The 18,198-nt window shown below is 45.9% G+C and overlaps 2 protein-coding genes across 14 annotated transcripts in view; both read left to right on the top strand.

The window, feature by feature from the left end:
* Positions 1-7,021, top strand: part of CREB3L2 (cAMP responsive element binding protein 3 like 2) — a 76,303-nt gene extending 69,282 nt beyond the window's left edge. For both annotated transcript variants that reach the window (XM_068662903.1, XM_068662892.1), the window contains exons 11-12: positions 474-699; positions 1,561-7,021. In XM_068662903.1, the coding sequence (XP_068519004.1) occupies positions 474-699; positions 1,561-1,636 (302 nt within the window). In that variant the 3' untranslated portion in view covers positions 1,637-7,021. The remainder of the gene's footprint in view (positions 1-473; positions 700-1,560) is intronic.
* Positions 7,022-13,473: 6,452 nt separating this feature from the next.
* Positions 13,474-18,198, top strand: part of DGKI (diacylglycerol kinase iota) — a 216,247-nt gene continuing 211,522 nt past the window's right edge. For 2 of the 12 annotated variants that reach the window (XR_011090225.1, XM_068662772.1), the window contains exon 1: positions 13,490-13,949. Coding sequence is in view for 9 of the 12 variants with exons in the window: in XM_068662772.1 (XP_068518873.1) it covers positions 13,537-13,949 (413 nt within the window). In the remaining 3 variants the exon portion in view is untranslated. Of the gene's footprint in view, positions 13,950-18,198 lie in introns of all 12 variants that reach the window. The other 10 variants (XM_068662869.1, XR_011090229.1, XM_068662860.1 and 7 more) reach the window with 10 other exon arrangements.

Raw genomic sequence — 18,198 nt, 5'->3', positions numbered from 1 at the left:
GCTTGGTGTTTCTGTATAAAGCCTTTATGTTTCTGTTTGAGGAGTTAAGGCTAGTAGTCTGTAAAAGGTAGCAGGAGAGTTTGCTTTCTGCTCTGTACCACTTGTTCATACTGTCAGGAAACACAGCGGCTGTCAGCTGGTGCTTCCTTTGCCAGTGTCAACTAAAGGTCCAAGGACTGAGTGAGAAGCTGTTAGTATTGCATACCAGTTCAGAACAAGTTGCTTTAAACGTATGTTATTAAAGTGATTATTTCATTTCGCTCTTGTTCTGGGAAGAGTTCAGAGCTTTTTGATGCCTGTTCGGACCACTGCTGTGGTATCTTCCCACTGCTATCAACCTACCCAGTTAATTGCAATGACAAGACCTTTGCAGCTCTAGTTCTGCTCTGATGGTTTCCATTTCCTGAAATGACCAGGGCTGTTCTCTTTGACCTGCCTCCTTCTCACCTCTTTTCCCATCTGTCTATATGCAGTGAGATCAAGGAGTCTGCTAATATATGAAGAGCCTCACCAGCTGGAGGAGTCGTCAAGCCCGATCTCCTTTGCAGATCGAAACGACAGGCACGCAGACAGCTCCAAGTACACGGCGCTAGCTCTGGAAGCTGTGCCGGGGATGCAGCGGGATGATATCATGGAGTTCACAATAGCCAACGAGACGAGGCTAGAGAAATCAGTGCTGCTGGGCCTGCAGCAGCACAGGTGAGTGCCGGATGGGCTGCTTGTGAAACAAGAGTTTGGACTCTCTGTCTGGGGAGCTTGTAGACAAAGGTATTGCTACTCTGGTTTGGAGAAGTGATTGCAACAATATTTTAGTAACAAAGCTGCTAAGCTCAGTGTTTCTACCAGAAACTTAGCCCTTGTAGGCTTGTTAGTTATGCCCACTCCGCTTCTTTAAGCACTTAGTTGCGTGTCTCCTAAAGGAATAAGCTTTTACCAGTTGGGTGGAAGTGTGAGGCTGTGACTCACTGGGCTTTGTTGAGGTTAGGGTGTGAAGAGCTGGAGTTTCTCACAGCAGTGATCTTACTAATGCATGCTGCAGAAAGTTTGCAGGATTCAGACTTAAAAGGCAAATCTATTATCTGAACTTCTTAGCATGGAGTTCCTTCCTTCATTTTTTTATTTTTTATTTTTAACGTAAGTTTGTGTTTGGAGCCTCTGCAAAAAGACAGATTTACTGGTTTAAATATGTGGGTGCAGTTCTCCTTCCACTGTACCTTTGCTTGTCCCACCACTGTCCTGATGGCTCAGGTCTTGGTCTCTGCTAACAAGCAGTAGCAAGCACACCAAATGGTGGAGGTGGGTTGTGTTTAGAAGTATGCTTTTCAGAGGCCTGGGTTGAGCCATATCACACCAAGCGTGCCTTCTGAGCATCTGTGTCAAAGTTATACCAAGGGCCAAAGAGATGACTAACTCAATGTGCTACCATGCTCCAACTGACGGATACCTGGTAAATACCGAGCGCCTTTTTAGCATTAGCTAATTTGAGCAGGATATGTGCTTTTAAAAATGACTAACTATTAGTGTTAACCTTTGTTGTTGTTGTTGTTTTTTTTCCTACAGAGTCAACTCTGAAATAGAAGGAAATGAAACACTGAAGATAATTGAAATAGATAGAAGAGTCAATGCCACCTCTTAAAAATAAAAAGGCCTTTTTTCTTGACTTCCCTCTTTCCCACATATTTTCAACCAAAGTCCCCCTGACTTGTCATCCTCAGTGAACCAAAGCACAAAAGAGAGGGAGTTCACCAAATTCTGCATTGACTGGTGAGGCTGTGACTGCAGATGGGATCTCTTGTCTTGTAACTCCTTTCCTTACTTCACACACAATCCCTCTTTGCTTTTATTTCTTTCCTGTCTGATATTGCAAGGGCAGGATTGAATTACGATTGCAGAAGATACCAGCAGTGTGCTGATGATTGATTTGTGTATGTGTGCCTGTGCTTGCATGTACACATCATCATCTGTGCACAAAGACATTTGGTAAAAGAGTGGAATACGCAAAACCTATGGGAGCATGTGGGTGATGGGATCGTCGGGAGGAGGTAATTGAGAGAAACAGGAGAGGCGGCACGATGCTGCTCAGAATTTAGCCACAGCTCCATGCCGATTGGTCTGAAGCATTTGAGCCTTTTGGGGAAGATTGAGAAACATGTGCTTCATCTGCTCTGAAGGCACAAGAACGGGCCCCAGTTCTGTTTTGTGAACAGCACAGGCAGGAGAGGGGTGGGCAATGATGGTGCTGCATTGTCCTCCCTTACATCTTCCACTCTTCTCCCCACCAACCCCTTTGTCATTTAGTGGAGTAGCTTTTTCTTTGGGTTGGAAGCAGTCCTGGTAGGCATCTCTACTGCTTCCACCCATGTGGAATTCAAGCAAAGATCAGTCACTGTCTTGTCACACTTCGTCGGTGTGGGAGAATTAGACTAGTTTAACTAAATCTATTTAGAAAGCAGGTTTTGTTAACTTCATGCAATGTTTTGGGTGGATGTCCTTTAGTCTACTTAAGGCTAATCTGTTTAGTTTGGATCAATTCCTTCCCAACAAACTTAATCAATATAAGGCTTAAACCAGAAGTGCCTCCTGAGAGCACCGTATGGATTTTATTTATTGGCTTCTAGATGCGTTGATGGAATTTCTCATGTAGACCAGGTCTCAGATTGTCCTGTGTTTTCTTTTTCTTGCCATCTTCCTGTTACTGTTGTAAATAGTATTTATTAGCTTTGCAAGATTTTGTTCAAGCAGTCACAATGAAGAGAATTAACCTTCCCTAACCCTGCACGTGGTCTGGGCAAGATCTGAAATAGGACATAAAAATATCACTGAACACCCATTCCTCCTCCTTCCCACCTCCAACTTGAATCACCCTAGAATAATGTCATGGGTCTCCTCTTCTTATGTCCTTTTCCAGAGTTGTGATCTCAGACCAACCGCTTAGCCAGAAAGATGTGTACAGTTCAGGCCTGGAGGTGACTGCATGGCAAGACAGTCCCTGACCCGAAGAGTTTAGTATGCAGGCAGCAGACAGGGCAAAAGAGGGCTGAGAAAGGCACACGGGGAGGTGAAGCGACTGGCCCAAGTCTAGTGGAAAAGCCAAGAGCGGTATTCAGATTTGATCCTGGTCCAGTACACTTCTTTCTTCACTGTGTTTCCTTCTTGTCCCATATAGCTGTTGCCTTTAAGGGTTGTGTCCATTTGGTACCCTGCTCATGCCTTTGTCTGAGCTGTGCTTCTTGCAATTTATCCTTGGATTGGCACAACCAAATCTAGCCCAGGATTTGGGCTGGGTTTTATCTGATTGCTCAGAAGGGCACTCAGACTCCATTGAGGATGGATTTAATGGGGAAATCCTAATTCAGCGGGCTAGCATAGCTACTTTATGGTTTACCAGAAGTCAATTAAAAAAACAAACAAACAAAAAAAAAGAAAAACAACAAAAACACACACAAAAAAATGTAGCTTTTTTTTTTTCTTGTGATAAATAAGGGAAAAACTAACCTAGCCTTACAAGTAATTTTTTACTATGTACAGTAGATATTTCCTGCAAGTATTCTATTTTGTAAAATATTGGATTTGTATTTTATTACATCAGCTGCCATACCTGCTCCTTCCTTGTTCTTCATTCTCTTTAGACCTTTTCCCTTTGATATCCCATTTGCTGCCTGCCTTTAGGCCTGACTCAAAGCTCAGTGAAGGGAGTGGAAAGAATCTGGTGGATTACAGTGGGCTTTGGATCAACCCCCACTGTGCCATTTCAAAAAGGCGTTTCACATTCGTGATTGTGAAACGTGTGCCTGATTCCGTGAGCTAATGGTGAGTTTTGGTGTGCAGACACTCTTTCTAGTTTATGCCCAATTCATCTATGCAAGTGCCTTTTTATTATTTTACCTTTGGTGGAAATGAGAGAAGGATGCCACTGTAGTCTATTTCGCAAGAGTTCCCCGCTCATCATGGCTCAGTGTCCTCCCTAAAGCTTCTTTCTCTTCACAGTGATCCTCTTGGGTCCTCTGTATCATTCCAGCATCCACCAATGATGTTTGGATGTTTTTTTGGAGCAATGGCTTCACATAAATAATGGACACTGGTGGGTGCCACTGAAGGTGACACAAGGGATGGCTGCATAGTTTAGCCACATGAGGTCAGCAAAGTGACAGGAGAAAGCCAGGACTGACCCTTCCACTATAATATGGCTGGCCCATGTAAGTGGGCAAGGTCACAGCTTAGAAAATCCCTTAAATGGTCTTTTTATTACTATTTTTTTTTTTCCAGAGCACCCATGGTTTGTCTGGATGAAACTGAATGCTTAAGTCTTCTGCAAAAGAAGCACCAAGCTGTCAAGCACAACACTGCTGTTAATTGTGCTGCAGCTTGCACTGTGCATAAAGAGGAGGCCAAGCTGCCTGAGCTCATGCCCACTGCCAGCTAAATGATCGCCTTTCATTGCAAATACTGCTGACTTCACTGTCTTAAAGACAAAATTGAATTATTTCCCCATACTTTAAGGACAGACAGTTTTGCAATACCCAAACAACCCCTTCTTCTCTGAAAGCTACTGCCATAGTCACTAGTGGAGCTTTGCCTTCGTGTTTGCTTTGGACCTATTGGTACAAATCTGATTGGGAGATAGTCATGTTTTCATCTGAAGCATTTTAAATTGGCCACGATTTGGGTCACACCACTGAACTGATTCATCCAAACCAGTATGGCAATACCAATTTTCTTGTAACTGTTTAATAATCTACTTCTATAACCTTAACTCATCCCATCCTTTAAATGATTTTTAGGTACTCTTGGGAATCTCTTGAGCTAGCACACACATTACTTGTGGATTTATTATCATGAAATACTACTTCTTTAGAATAAGGAAATCCTTCGCTTGACTTTGGTATGTCTGTGATCATTTTTTCTTCAGGGGTCTTAATAGAGCAGGTTTCTCTTGGAGGTAGTAGGGGCCAAAGTTTCTCCTGCCATCACCCATCCGTAGGCTGCTATGTGACAAGGACCTGCTGTCGCTGGAGTAACGATGCTGGTGTAAGTGCTTATCGTTAGCTCAGCAATATTACGTGAGGTCTTTGCCTTCTGCCAGTATGCCTTCTGCAGTGCCCGGTGGCTCGGTGCTGCACAACAACGTGTCTGTGGACAGGGCAGGCAGAGGCTTTGTGTGCTGCCCAATTTCCACTTCCACTAGAAGACTTAAGCGATCCTCAGAGTCTTTAGCCATAACTCTGTGCAGCTTGGCAGTGTGATTTCACACAAGTAATCTTAGCTTTTGGCCCATAGCTTTAAAGCATGTCTAGATCTGTCAGGTCTTTGCTTCTAGGGAGATAAGCTACAATGGAATGTAGGGCATTATTTTTTATATATATATATATATTTAAGAAGTGTCAAGCACAGGGCAAGTCACAGTTCTAACCTTGTTACCAGTGTGTAGATAATGTTGGTGTTGGTGTTTTGGTTTTTTTGTTTGGTTTTTGCTCTTTTTTTTTTTTTCAAGGCTATTTATAGTTCTTTGCTGCATTTCTCTTATTTCATCCATACCATTCAATGTTTTCCAGCAACACAGACCAGTAATGGATTAGGCTGAGGTTCTTCGGCCAGCTCTCAGCTGATGCAGCGCAGCATGCTTCTCACTTACCAATTTCAGAGGCTGCAGGTCCATACTGGCAGGGGACCTCTTCGATATTGCTCTGTATAGGTGTATCTCAATACAAGCTTATTCTTGATTTCTTTAATGTAGAATCCCAAAATTTTGATTTTTTTTTTCCCTAGCTAAAAATCCCTACCTCTCCACCCCATCCCCCAAACTATCAGTGGTGAATTCTGTCTAGACGCATTTAGAATGTGGGTCAAGTAAATGAATGATACTAATTGCTATGTTGGGAGGGATTTCCACTGAGTATTTGGGCTCTAGATTCTAGCTAATGCCAAGAGGCCGTTGTACAAAGCCTATGCAGCTAAGAACAGAAGCATACGGAGTATTTTTGTACTCTTAGTGACTAAAATATTTCTTTCTCAAGTCGCTAATTAGATAGGGAACATTTTGTATTCTGAAGGTGAAATGGTAGGTCAGTCCTTTGTAGCTACAAAAGTTGTAGTAGCCTATATAAGTAGCCTGGTGCTGTGATGTGGCTGCTTTGTGCTGCGGTGTTAAGGATAAACAACTAGGGACTGCAAAGGTGTGAGAACTGACTTAGATGTTAAGGTCTTTATAAATGAGAGGTAAAGATTCAGTCAATGGGCCAGGATGCTTAGGGGATCACCATCCAGCTCCGGGGCTGAGAGAGGGATTGCCATTTGTTTTTGCAATTATTGTGTCGAGCCTTTTCTGCTTTACCAGCGTATACACCTGAACTGACTTCCTTCGTAGAAGAGTATGTCTCAGAAAACTCATTTGTAATGCTGAAATGGAGTTTGTATATTATTTTAAGCTATTACCAGCAGTCCCTGCTCTGCCCTAATGCCCATCTCTGTACTTTTCCCCAAGAGATGAAACCGTATAGGTGAGAATGAAACACGGGAAAGCTGGATTTGTAAACTTGTCTTGCAGAAAGGATGAAAGAAATGGCAGATGAAAGGACTCCTGACATCCCAGGGAAACTTCCTAGTTCTTAATTCCTTAAAGCAGCAATGACAGTCTTTTACATTAGCTCCCCCCTTGTTTAATCTCTACTTTTCCCCTTGCTCTTCAACACTGTGCAGTCCTTTTTAGGTAAAATGAATGCTTATCTGACCTTTGTATTGAATGCCATTTTCCCTTCCAACCTGCAGGTAAAAATCTTTCTGCACTTCAGCATCCCGTAATTAAGGGAGTGGAGGAGGTAGAGGGGGAAGCAGAGGCAGTGGTCGATTTTTTTTTAATAGAACTGTGCTTATGCCTGAATTTGCCCCATCAGATTTGAGTTCACTGGTGTTGAAGTAATGGCATCTCGCTGTCTTTGTTTGCACTGTCAGCAGGAATGAGCGTGAGTGCTTGTGTCTGTGCATGTGTGCAATGGTAAGCAGTTAAAAACAAAAAAAAGAAAAACCACGCAAATGCAGAGTTGTTTCCTAATGCAGTGTGTCCCTAAATGAAGGTGTTCACCTGAACGCCGCGGGCACATTCCGCTTGGTGCAACAGAAACCCCGGGTGTTTCTTTCCAAGACCGAGACCAGCTCACATTCCTCACCAACGAGCACTCGTAAATCCGTCTGTGCATTGCTGTCTGATGTCTGTCTTGTTAGCAAATGTCAGCTGAAACTTGTGCTGCCCTTTTGTGTGTGTGCACAGACTGGCCTGTCTGTAGGACAGCTCTGGCGTGGTGCAAAAAAAATTGTATCTAGTCTTCGGGTGTCATTTTTGTTGTGCAGAACTCTGCTTTCGAATGCTTTCTTCTCAAAGCTGTAAGCTAGCCAAGAAATGGCCCAGGGGGACCAGAGGTTCGGGGAAGAGGGAGAGTTGATCTCTGGGCCTGGTGTGTCCGTGGTGTGAGTACATCAGTCTCCGCTGAGATTTTGCTGTGCCTTCCACAGGGCAAGTTACCCAATGTTACCCTCTTGAAGGTAAAAAACCATTGCCTGGGGCCATGAAAAACAATACCGTGTGACTCTGAGTCATTCTGCGTGTAACACCCCTAAAAAGTTTCAGCTGATCTTTCCCTTTCCCTCTGTACACGTGAACACAGTATGGGTTTGTACAAACAACTTAAATCTATTTTGAATAAAAAAGACAGTGATAGGAATACAAAAGCACCCCTGCAACCCAAAATCCTTGGTAAACTGCATTGGAGCCTCTTCTGACTGCAGATATCCCCGTTCTTTTCCAACAGCCTGTTTAACTCTGTGTATGTGTGCTCAGTGGCCTCTCTATTTTTGTACAAGCGCTGTCATCTGGATGTGTGCCCACCTGATTTTTCACACTGCAAACATGTCCATTGGGTGTAAAGAAATTGCTGTTTGTTTTTTTTTTTTTCCTTTTAAATTGTCGGCTTAGTTCTACAAGAGAACAGACTACCTGCTTTTGTAGCCTGAACATGTATGTAGTTAAGTATGTTATGCTCTTCATTTCTTGCAAATAAATATTTTCTGTAGAAAAAGCAAGTATCACCTGTTTGCTTTCCTGCTGGCTGGAAAAGATCCGGCCTCCTGGCTCCCCTTCCCTTCCCTTCCCTTCCCTTCCCTTCCCTTCCCTTCCCTTCCCTTCCCTTCCCTTCCCTTCCCTTCCCTTCCCTTCCCTTCCCTTCCCTTCCCTTCCCTTCCCTTCCCTTCCCTTCCCTTCCCTTCCCTTCCCTTCCCTTCCCTTCCCTTCCCTTCCCTTCCCTTCCCTTCCCTTCCCTTCCCTTCCCTTCCCTTCCCTTCCCTTCCCTTCCCTTCCCTTCCCTTCCCTTCCCTTCCCTTCCCTTCCCTTCCCCCTGGCTGTGCTGGCAATGGGGTGAACTTGGCAGTGGATGGCCTGGTGCAGATGTGACTGTCACCATTTGCAGAGCTGCTCTCACAAATGGTGTGGTCGCCTGTGCTCTGCCAGTTTTCTACTAGGAAATGGACCTCGTGTACCAATAGGATGCATCTCTAAAATGGCAACACAGAGCTCATCCTCTGCAGAAAATGCCAGCGATGGAAATAACGGTTCCAATTTTGCTGAACCGACCATGGGAGCATGACAAATGGGTTTGGTGCCTCCTTTTTGAGGCCTCTTAAAGCATCTCGTGTAGAGGCTGCGGCAGGCAGTGTACCATGAACACGGGAACACCCTGGCCCGCACTGAATTTGTGGCTGATGCAGATTTTCAGAAATGCCTTGATTTGGGGCCAGAGAGGTTAAGGTAGCACAAGAAATCTGCAGTGAAGCAAAAAATAGCTCTTCTCTCCTAATCCAGACACCGGTGCTTTAACCCGAGGACTGCCTTTGCTGGGCACCACCACTTCCTATCAGAAGAGAAGGAGATTGGAGCGAGAGGCATCGTTTTGTCTGTCCCGTCCTTTCGGTCTGCCCCATCTCACACGCTGTCGTTGTGCAGCGCTGTACGGGAACGGTCTTCAAGGTGGAGCCCGGTTCTGCCACGAAGGATGTGGGGAGAGAGGGGCTTTGCTTTGCCCTTCCAGATCTGCATCCCGCTCCTTTTCTCTGCTCTCGTTGTTTCAGAGAGCGCTGCAGCCGCTGTCTCTGTTGCTGGATGCCCCTTGCTTTCTGAGCAGATAATTTCACAGGCCAGAGCTATCGATCTGGGGCACTTGTTAGCAGCATTGAGCCTCGCAAAACATTTTTACAGGGAAATCGTTAGACCGTGACTGCTTGTGGAAGTCACCCTCAGCCTCATTTTATCCGAGCTCAGTTCCTCCGAGAACACCAAACACCAGCGGGGGATTAACAATGGGTTAAAAACCTCGCCGGGCCTCAGCATCGCCCTTACAGCACCATACAGCGGGCGAAGCCGCAGGGAGCCTGTGATTAAAAAAGAAACCCACGCATCCAGTGGAGAAACACCGGGTGATGAGCTGTCGTGCTCGCTACCTCTCACCCCTCGGTACGTGCTGTTCCCTGGAAAGCCTGCTTCTGCTTGGATTCAGGGCGCTGACACTCTTCCTCAGGCTCATTCCCTCTGCGAGGCAGGAGGAAGGATGCAGTGCAGCTTGCACATGCCCATCCCAGCATGGTTTGGGTAGCGAATCTCCATCCTCTGCTCTTGGACAAGCCTCATGCCTATTTTATAATCCCACGGACTTCAGCCCTGCAGATATTTTGTGGTGGATGCATTAGCAGCGCCCTCTTTCCTTGTTTGTTTGCTTGGGGCTTTTTAGAAAAATAGACCCCATTAGATGGGAATTTAGAAGCAGTGAGGAAGAGCCTACACCTTTGCCATAAAGGAAATGATTCTGCGGTAGCCATGTAGAGAGCAAGGGCAGGGACTGAGGAAAGGAGCTCCTGGGACCAGCCCTGCCCATGGTGTGCGGGGAACTTGGCTGACTCTTCTCTGGGCTTCAGTTTCGTGGTCTGTGAAAGGGGGATAATGGCTTTCTCCTCTACATAAACCAAAGAAAGGAGACCTGGTGGAATTAGTAATTAAAAACAAGATCATATGTTGCTTCACGTAGAGCGAATAATGCTTGTGTGCCCTGTCTCCCTCTGATCTGTGCTTCAAAAAGTTGAAGCGGATGATTTGACTTCTCAATTTCTTGGTGCTGTCTCACAAGGACTTCGAGCACTCCCCACAGGAGCCATGTTATAAGGAACAACTTGTTTAACTTTTCATAATTGACTTAATCTGAAGTTGTATTTGCAAGAGCTGTAAACGTTACTATAAAGTTATCTTTTCTGAGTACCTCCAGTAAGGAGGAAGAAGTGTGGCCTGGCCCTTATCTTTGCTGTGACACAACTGACAAAAAAAAATTATTGCAGAGCAAATCCACGGCTGCTGGGTTGTCTCCCTTTGGTCAAAGTGGTGCTGAGGTTCTGGTTACCCCGCCTTTAAGCTGTTTTGGTGAATTCTTGGGCTTGATCTCCCCGGCCAGCCTGGCACACCAACCATGTAAGGTTATCTCACCCCTTTCTTCCCCCCTCCCTTTTTATTTTTCTTCATATTTTCACCTATTTACTCTTAGGAATCAGATTTTCAGTCCTTCCCCTTCTGAATAAAACTCATCAGCCTGTGCACTCTGGGGTGTTCAGGACAGGCTTTAGCAGGCACGTGAGTGACGGAATAAACCTCCTTTTCCTGGCTTGACTCCAAAAGGCTGAATTCCCTCCTTCCTCAGCATTTCCTGCTCCATTCCCCCATCCACCTGCTGTAAGGTCCCCCCAGGAGAAGCGCCTGCTACACACCAAAGCTCACCAGCTCCCCCGATGAGCAGGGGGCCCTGCCACTGAGCCAGCTCGAGGAAGGAGATACCTGCTGTGGGACTTCAAGCTTTTTCCAGCTCAGCGCTCCCAGATATTGCCAAAACCTGCTGGAAATCTATCTCTGTGCTCCTCTTTCCCCCCCGGTGCAGCAGTAGGTCTGCAGGCACACCTACGAGCGAATTTGAGGAAGTTTTTGCTGTCGTTGCCTGCCTAAAACCCCCACGGTCACCAGCTGTGCCGCAGGTGTGGCTGTGTGAGCAGGGCTTTAATCCCCAGCCTCGGGTTCGCTCACAATCGCTCACATTCAGCGAAAGGTATAGGAAGTTGCTTTATGACTTCACCTTGCAAATGAGTCATGCAAATCGCAGCAGTCGGAGGCAAAGCAGGTAATCCCAGCACACGGCGGGTGCTACCAATGAGCAGGAGCCACAATATGTTTTTTGCTGGGACAAGAGCATGTGGCTCACTGGTATGGATGCTGGCTGAAGGAGGGTTTGGACACTCATTTGCTCTTGGGTTTTGCACCAGTGCCTGGGGTCAACAGGAGCAGTTTGCAGGGGCGCAGCCCACGGAGCTGCTCTCCCGTGGAGCGAGGGCTAAGAGGAGCAGGGCTGTGAGATGGGGCACGCTGTTCTGCTCTCCGAGTGCAAAATTCGCGTGGAACCAAAGTGTTTTTGCACAAGCCACTGGCATCTTTCCAGAGCAACAGCACATATGGCTCTCAACAACACCAAAGGCTCAAAGGCACTTTAAGTGACTGGAGCAGGGCTTACTGCAATGCTCCGTGTCCCTGAAGCTGGATTTTGGGGTAGGTCCGAAAAGATCTCTGGTTCCACCCCAAAATGTTGTAGCTTCTTTCAGTGAAAAGGGTGGCCACATGTTCTTAAAGTGGATGCTTTCACTAGCACTACTGGCTGCTAGCTTCCCTGCAAGTTCATCTGGAGGCTTTCTGAGGTCCCGTGGAAGAGGCAGGGGAGCTTCCAGCAGAGCTCCTGCTGGCCTGCAGATCTCTGTACGCAGCTGAGAGCAGGATCCGGACCTTAATTTAACAGCTCTGCACAACAGCTTTAGTTGTGCTTCTCCGAAGCCATGTTTTACATTGTTTAACTGTGCTTTCTTCCATGTGCTTCATTAGTAACTAAAAGTAGTCTGGTGTTTGCAGGAGGAAATGTACGTACAGATTGGAGGAAGCGTGCGCACATAGATCCTGCGTGCATATGGATGGAATATCATTTTGAAGGTTGCCTAAACTTTTAAAATGCTCGAAGTGTAGCAAAGAGAGATACTTTTCATCACCCTTCTCTCCTGCCAACAGGGGATGGGAAAACATTGGTTGGACAGCTCGGGGAGGCTGTCATTACTGAAGTCGAAGCAAGCGATGTACACATGACGTGTGCTAAGTATGGATAAGCTGAAACTTTAAATAGGCTTGGAGGAGGAGCAAAGCTCAGGTTTAAAGAGCCAACTGACTGGCTTAATGCTGGCTCACTTACACCCAAGGTGCTGCAACATCTGGTGTAACTCTGGTGCCTACGGCAGCACGTAAATGCTGCTTGCCTGTGTGCCTCTGGGCTTTGTCATGGGCTGTGCTGGTGCAAAGGTATCACAAAGAGGGAGGGGAATGGAAATTCATGAAAATGCATGAAATCTTTTCCTGTAGGGCTTGCCTTCTCAGGAGAGCAGCGATGTTCAGTTTTCTCCTCCTTTATTTATTTATTTATTCTTTCAGCTTTCCATTCTTTCTATCACTTTGTCTTGGATGGGTTTTGGATGCAGAAGATAAAGCACTTAAAGCATAATTTGTGTTACAATTTTTGTATAGTCCCAGACCTTGATCTTTTCCATTCTTTTTAGTCTCATTCCCAATGCTAGCTCATGTGCTTAAACAGGACCACCTCCAAAGTTTTTTTTCATTTCCCCCAGTGGGCTCGGGGGCTAATGTGGTGGGAGGCCAAGTCATTTTACTATGAGACACTGTGAGGTTTGTGACGGAAACAGTACCCTGCTCTGTGGGGCTGGCTGTTTGGGCTGTGAGCATGTAAAGGCAGATTCCCAGAAAAAAAAAAAAAAAAAAGAAGAAAAGGAAAATAATGAAGAAAAAGAAAATAATGAGGAAAAAGAAAATGAAGAAAAAGAAAATGAAAGAGAAGAAAAAAAAGGAAAAGAAAAAAAAGGAAAAGAAAAAAGGGGAAGAAAAAGGAAAAAAAAGGAAAAAAAAGAAGAAAAAGGAAAAAAGAAAAAGAAAATGAAGAACAAGAAAATGAAGAAAAATAAAATGAAAGAGAAGAAAAAAGGAAAAGAAAAAAACGAAAAGAAAAAGGGAAAAGAAAAAAAGGAAAGGAAAAAAGGAAAAGAAAAAAAAAGGGAAAAAAAAAAGAAGAAATAGGAAGAACAAGGAAAAAAAGAGGAAAAAAAAAGAAGAAAATGGAAAAAAGAAAAATAAAATAAAGTGGAATAAAATAAAATAAAATAAAATAAAATAAAATAAAATAAAATAAAATAAAATAAAGTAAAGTAAAATAAAGTAAAACAACAAAACAAAACAATTTTGTAATTATTAAGCCCCCCCCCCCAAAGCGGCCGCCGCGCTCCCGGTCCCCGTCCCGCGGGGGGGGGGGGTCCGGGCGTGTCGGGGCGCGTCCCTCCCGCGGGTCCCCGCGCTGCGATTGGCGGCGGGCGGCGGGGGCGTGGCGGGGGGGGGCGTGCCGCGGCCGGGAGTTTCCCACAATGCCCCGCTGCGGTGCGGCCGCCGATGGATGCTGCGCGCCCGCGCTGCCATTTGCAGCCGCCGCGGCTCGCAGCGCGCCCCGGGGCCCCGGCAGCGCCGGCGCCCCCCCGGCCCCCGCCGCGCCCCAGCGCCTGCAGCCGCCGCCCGCCGCCCCCCGGCCGCCCCCCCCCCACCCTCCTCTTCCTCCTCCTTTTCCTCCTCCTCGTCCTCCTTCGCGGCCCCCCCCCGCCGCAATGAACCCCCCCGCCGCGGCCGGCGGCGAGGAGCCGGGGGCGGCGGGCGGCTGCCGGGGGGCCGAGGGCGGCGGGGAAGCGGTGGGAGCCGCGGGGGTCCCGGAGGAGCCGGGGCTGGGCGAGGAGTCGCTGGAGGAGAAGCTGCGGAGCCTCACCTTCAGGAAGCAGGTGTCCTACAGGTGGGTGCCGGTCCCCGTGCCCTGCTGCCCCCCCGCTGCCCCCCGTGCGGTGTGCCGGAGCACGGGCAGGGCGCTGCTTTCATAACCAAGGTCCTGCCGTTTTTGCCGCTCTGCCTCCATCCCGTGCCCGCCGTGCCGAGCACACCGGCTCCTTCCTCCTGGGAACGCACCTGTGTGGGGATGTGGGCGGGGGGGGTTTGGCCGCTTTGCTCCTACCGCCGGCGATCTGCTCGCGGTCAGCAGCTGCTGACAGCCAGGCACCGCCGTCTGAGATGCTTGATGCAAAAAAAGTTCTTCGGTCTTACCTAATTCTGGCTGCAGAGGCAGCACGCCATCAGCTACCGGTGCTGGAGCGTGCTAGGGATGAGCGCTCTTAGCCGAGAGGATAGGAAGCACCGAGCTGCTCCTCGTTCCCTCTCTGCAGCGAAAGAGGGCTTCTAGGCTTAGGTAGGCAAGAGAAGAATCTCCTCTGACACGGAGTTACTTTTTTTTTTTCATGCTGTCAGCTTAAATCTGAGATAGCTTAGTAATGGTCTGAGTCCCTGCATGTGGTAGGGCTTAAGAATGATGTAATTAAACACTCTTTGGAGCTGAAGTTTTATATAAGCATCTATGCAGGGAGACCTCCTCATAAGGGTGATGGTCTCAGTGATGAGTGTAAAGTTTGGGGTGATACATCCAGGATTCAGTAAGGTGAGTGATATGAAAAGGAGAAACTTACCGAACACCTAAAGGGCGTTACGTTACACCAGTAACCTCTTGGTACTAGCACCTCTATCCTGCTAGTTTTTCTAGCTCATGCTGCTTAGCAGCGTGTTGCCTATTGCTGGTAAAGGCAGATTCTGCAGGTGGGCTACTGAAGTAATGGTTAACGAGGCAGGTTTGCTAACGGGTATCATCTTGGCAGAGAAGTCATGGGGTTTGTAGCACATGTTTTTGGAGATGCTTCTACTCGGGCTGTACGTTTTCATTTTTATTTCGTTAGTTTGGGCATCTTCCCTTTCTGAGGAGAGGTGGGGGATATTAAAATCCGTAGTACCCTGCTCTCTAGGCTGTCTAGAAGTGTGCTACAGCCATGGGTATTCAGGTTTTCTGAATGGTGTATATTTGTAAGGGTTTTATAATAAATGCTAGTAGGAGAAATGCAGGGTTTGTTTCTTCTTCCTCCTGCTTTTCTCCTCCTCCAGCTAGGCAGGTGTATGACAATTCCTGAACCTTTAGATAAGAAAGTCTTTTCCTAAGTGCCTCTTGATGCACATTACTCATGCAGTTTGACTTAGACTACGTGCAAGAAAGTACTTTTTCTTTGTATCCTTAGATTTCCACACTTTTTCCTCTGGAACTGGTTTTCTACAAATTATATGTGTGCGCTCATTTATCCACGGGAATGATCGGAGTAGATAGAAGAATGGAATACTTTCATAAAGGACCTCTGCTGAGCTCTCCACACCCTGCAACCCCCAGCCTCCCCAGATTGCTACCATTATCCCTGTAAATTATGGTGTTGAAATACATTTGTAAATGTAAATGACTATATATATTTTTAAATCTGTTTATGTTGGTGGTACTTGGGCTCCCTGATCCACTAGTACAATGGAAGTTATTCACGGCTTTGCACTGCCTTTCAAACAGCTCATATAGGATTCTCCATATATATGTTACATTGACAAACACCCATATATCTTTATTTATATGAGCAGAGAAAACAACAACAAAAAAAACATAATTAGAACTTGCTTTAAATAATACAGATATCTGCAAATGCACGTAACAATTCTGTTGTTGACAACCAAAGAAATTAAATATGTGGCTGAAAGAGAGGTCAAGGTATTGCTACAAGGGGGAAAAAAAAGAAAGTTGGGGAAAAAAACACATTTCCCATACCAGTTCTATGTTAATCACTCCCTATCATGCAATCATGATTTACCTGAATTTAGCTGAAAATATTATCCTTTTTTTCCTTATTTTTGTTGCTAAAAAGCAGGAAATTTATTGTAACACATAACTATTTAACTAATGACATAGCATATGCATAACACGTTGATGCCTCCAGAAGTGTACAAAAATCTGAGCAACAGGGTTCAGAAAACAACATTTTGCACTCGCATAGCCGGTGGCTTACAATACAGAAATGGCTGTGGCAAATATGTAATGGATTTGTGTGGCCAAATACATGTATTAGGCATGCACCTCCCCTGTATCATGCCATAAGTTTTTCTGATTTAAAGGAAAAAGTTCCTGTAAATACTACAGGTATGTTGCATAGGGAGCTCCCAAGCCTCATTGACCTCGCTGTGTTCCCGGCCATCACATAGCACCTTACATCCCATGCTCCCAAAGCTTTTTTTCCTGCACCAAACACTCCTAATTCTTTTAAGAATAGATGTCTGCTTGCTGTTTTCTTTCCAGTAATGTGATATAATTATGTATACATACGCAGTGGGGATACGCCACTTATCTGTGCTTGTGCGTGAGTTAATGGCTTTAAAGCGTGCCTGTTTGTGTGCGTGTCTATGTGTTGCCAACACACATTACTTAAGCATATCTTAATTTGCAGACGGGGTGCCTACCCTTCCTGATACACCACACTGTGAGCAGCAGTGCTGCCGCAGCTCAGCCCACAGCTGGAGGTTACTGCTTGTCCCATTGCGGGGCTGGGTAGGGAGCAGGGAGGCAGTATGAAACTCAGGGTGTCCCCTCCTTGGTGAGGGGCGTCTTGCAGAGCTGGTCTCTGTGCCATCCGAATGAAAACTCAGAGAAATGGTCGCCTTTTTCATCCTCGTGCACTTAAATGAGGACAGACTATGTAGAAGCTGCATGTGAACTTAGGAATGCCAGCAGATAAACAGCCATTTCTAGGGCTATTTTTTACCCTACAGGTCTGGAATTAAGCATCTTAAAGACTCTGGCTTTCCTGCTTACAAATCTGAACCATGGGCTCAGAGTGAAAAATATGTTTTTCTCATAAACTGATAGAACTCAAATTCACTGCAAAGAAATTGGCAACTGGAGAGAAGGGGGGAAAAAAATGAATCAAATATATATCCCTGCTAAAGAGAAATGCTCTCAGCAGATTGACTGGTTCTTGGAGTTGTATTTACCTCCTCTATTGCTAGGTCTGGCTGATATGTACTCGGCGTTGTGACATGAGCAATAGGTAAAATTTTCTTTCCTTTAAATTTTTATCATTATTTTTGTCACTGCGGGGTGCTGTGAAGAACTCTACGGTCTCTTTTAGCTAAGGTACAAATGAACTTTCCTCCAAATAATTTTTGAAATTACAATAAATTAAGCTATTACTAAAGATAAGCTCAATAAGAATATTTGTGCAATAAAAGGCTATTGCTACAGAAAGCCTGGGCAATAAAGCTCCACCCTGCAGATTTCCTGCAGGTGTTTGCAAATTCATCTGAAAAATAATCATGTTATTTTAATTGTTTAAGCTTAAAGAAATGGTAAAATATCCAAAACGCAGACAGCGGCAACAACAACAAAACCTAAGCAGAAAACTAACTCAAACCATCAATAATGCAAACGGTTTTTAATTTCTTAGTAATTATTATCTAGAAATCCAAGGAATCTAATCTTGGTTAGTGGCCTTGGGAAGAAAAAAAAGAAGTAAGTCTGAAGTTTTAATGGCCCTCTTGTGAGAGCTCAAGTGGCGTTTGGCAACCGTTTGTCACTAGGGGATAGTTTGTCTAGAGCAATGTAATTTCACTTCGACGAAGTGGAGGAATGCTGCCTGATGTTGTGCATGGCAGACTTTAGGATTCTTGCTTGTATGTGGCTTGGATTCCCCAAAACTGGGGCTGTTAGGAGACCCTTGGAATGGCCACTGCTGGTAGGCAGCAGGCTGGTGGTGTGCTTGTTTGGCTCAGGTGGTTCGCCTGAGCTGGAGATGCTGAGGTTCACTTTTAGTAATGGAAGTGGCCAGAGGCGGTGGTTTTCTTATCTTGCCATGCCCGTTGGAGCCCAGATCTGCTCAGAGGTGTCTCTGTTTGAAATGGGTGGGTTGAGCTTCCACACCTGGTGCTTCTCTGACCAGGCATGAAAAGTTGCTTGGTGCCTTCCCGTGTTAAGTGGGTAGGTCTGCAAACACGCCAAGAACCAAGCTGACCTCTCTGCCCGCACCATCAGCAATATGCGGCTGGTAGTTCTGGCAAAAAGGGGGCAGAATGATAATCAGAGTGGGTTTTGTTCCTGCATTTGCAGGGGAAAAGTCATGGCTGAGATATCCTGGGAAGTTCCC

This window comes from Anas acuta, chromosome 1 (genome assembly GCF_963932015.1).
Source record: "Anas acuta chromosome 1, bAnaAcu1.1, whole genome shotgun sequence".
Taxonomy (NCBI): Eukaryota; Metazoa; Chordata; class Aves; order Anseriformes; family Anatidae; genus Anas; species Anas acuta.
The sequence above is the reverse complement of the archived record's forward strand: the minus strand, read 5'-3'. Positions and strand labels throughout refer to the sequence as shown.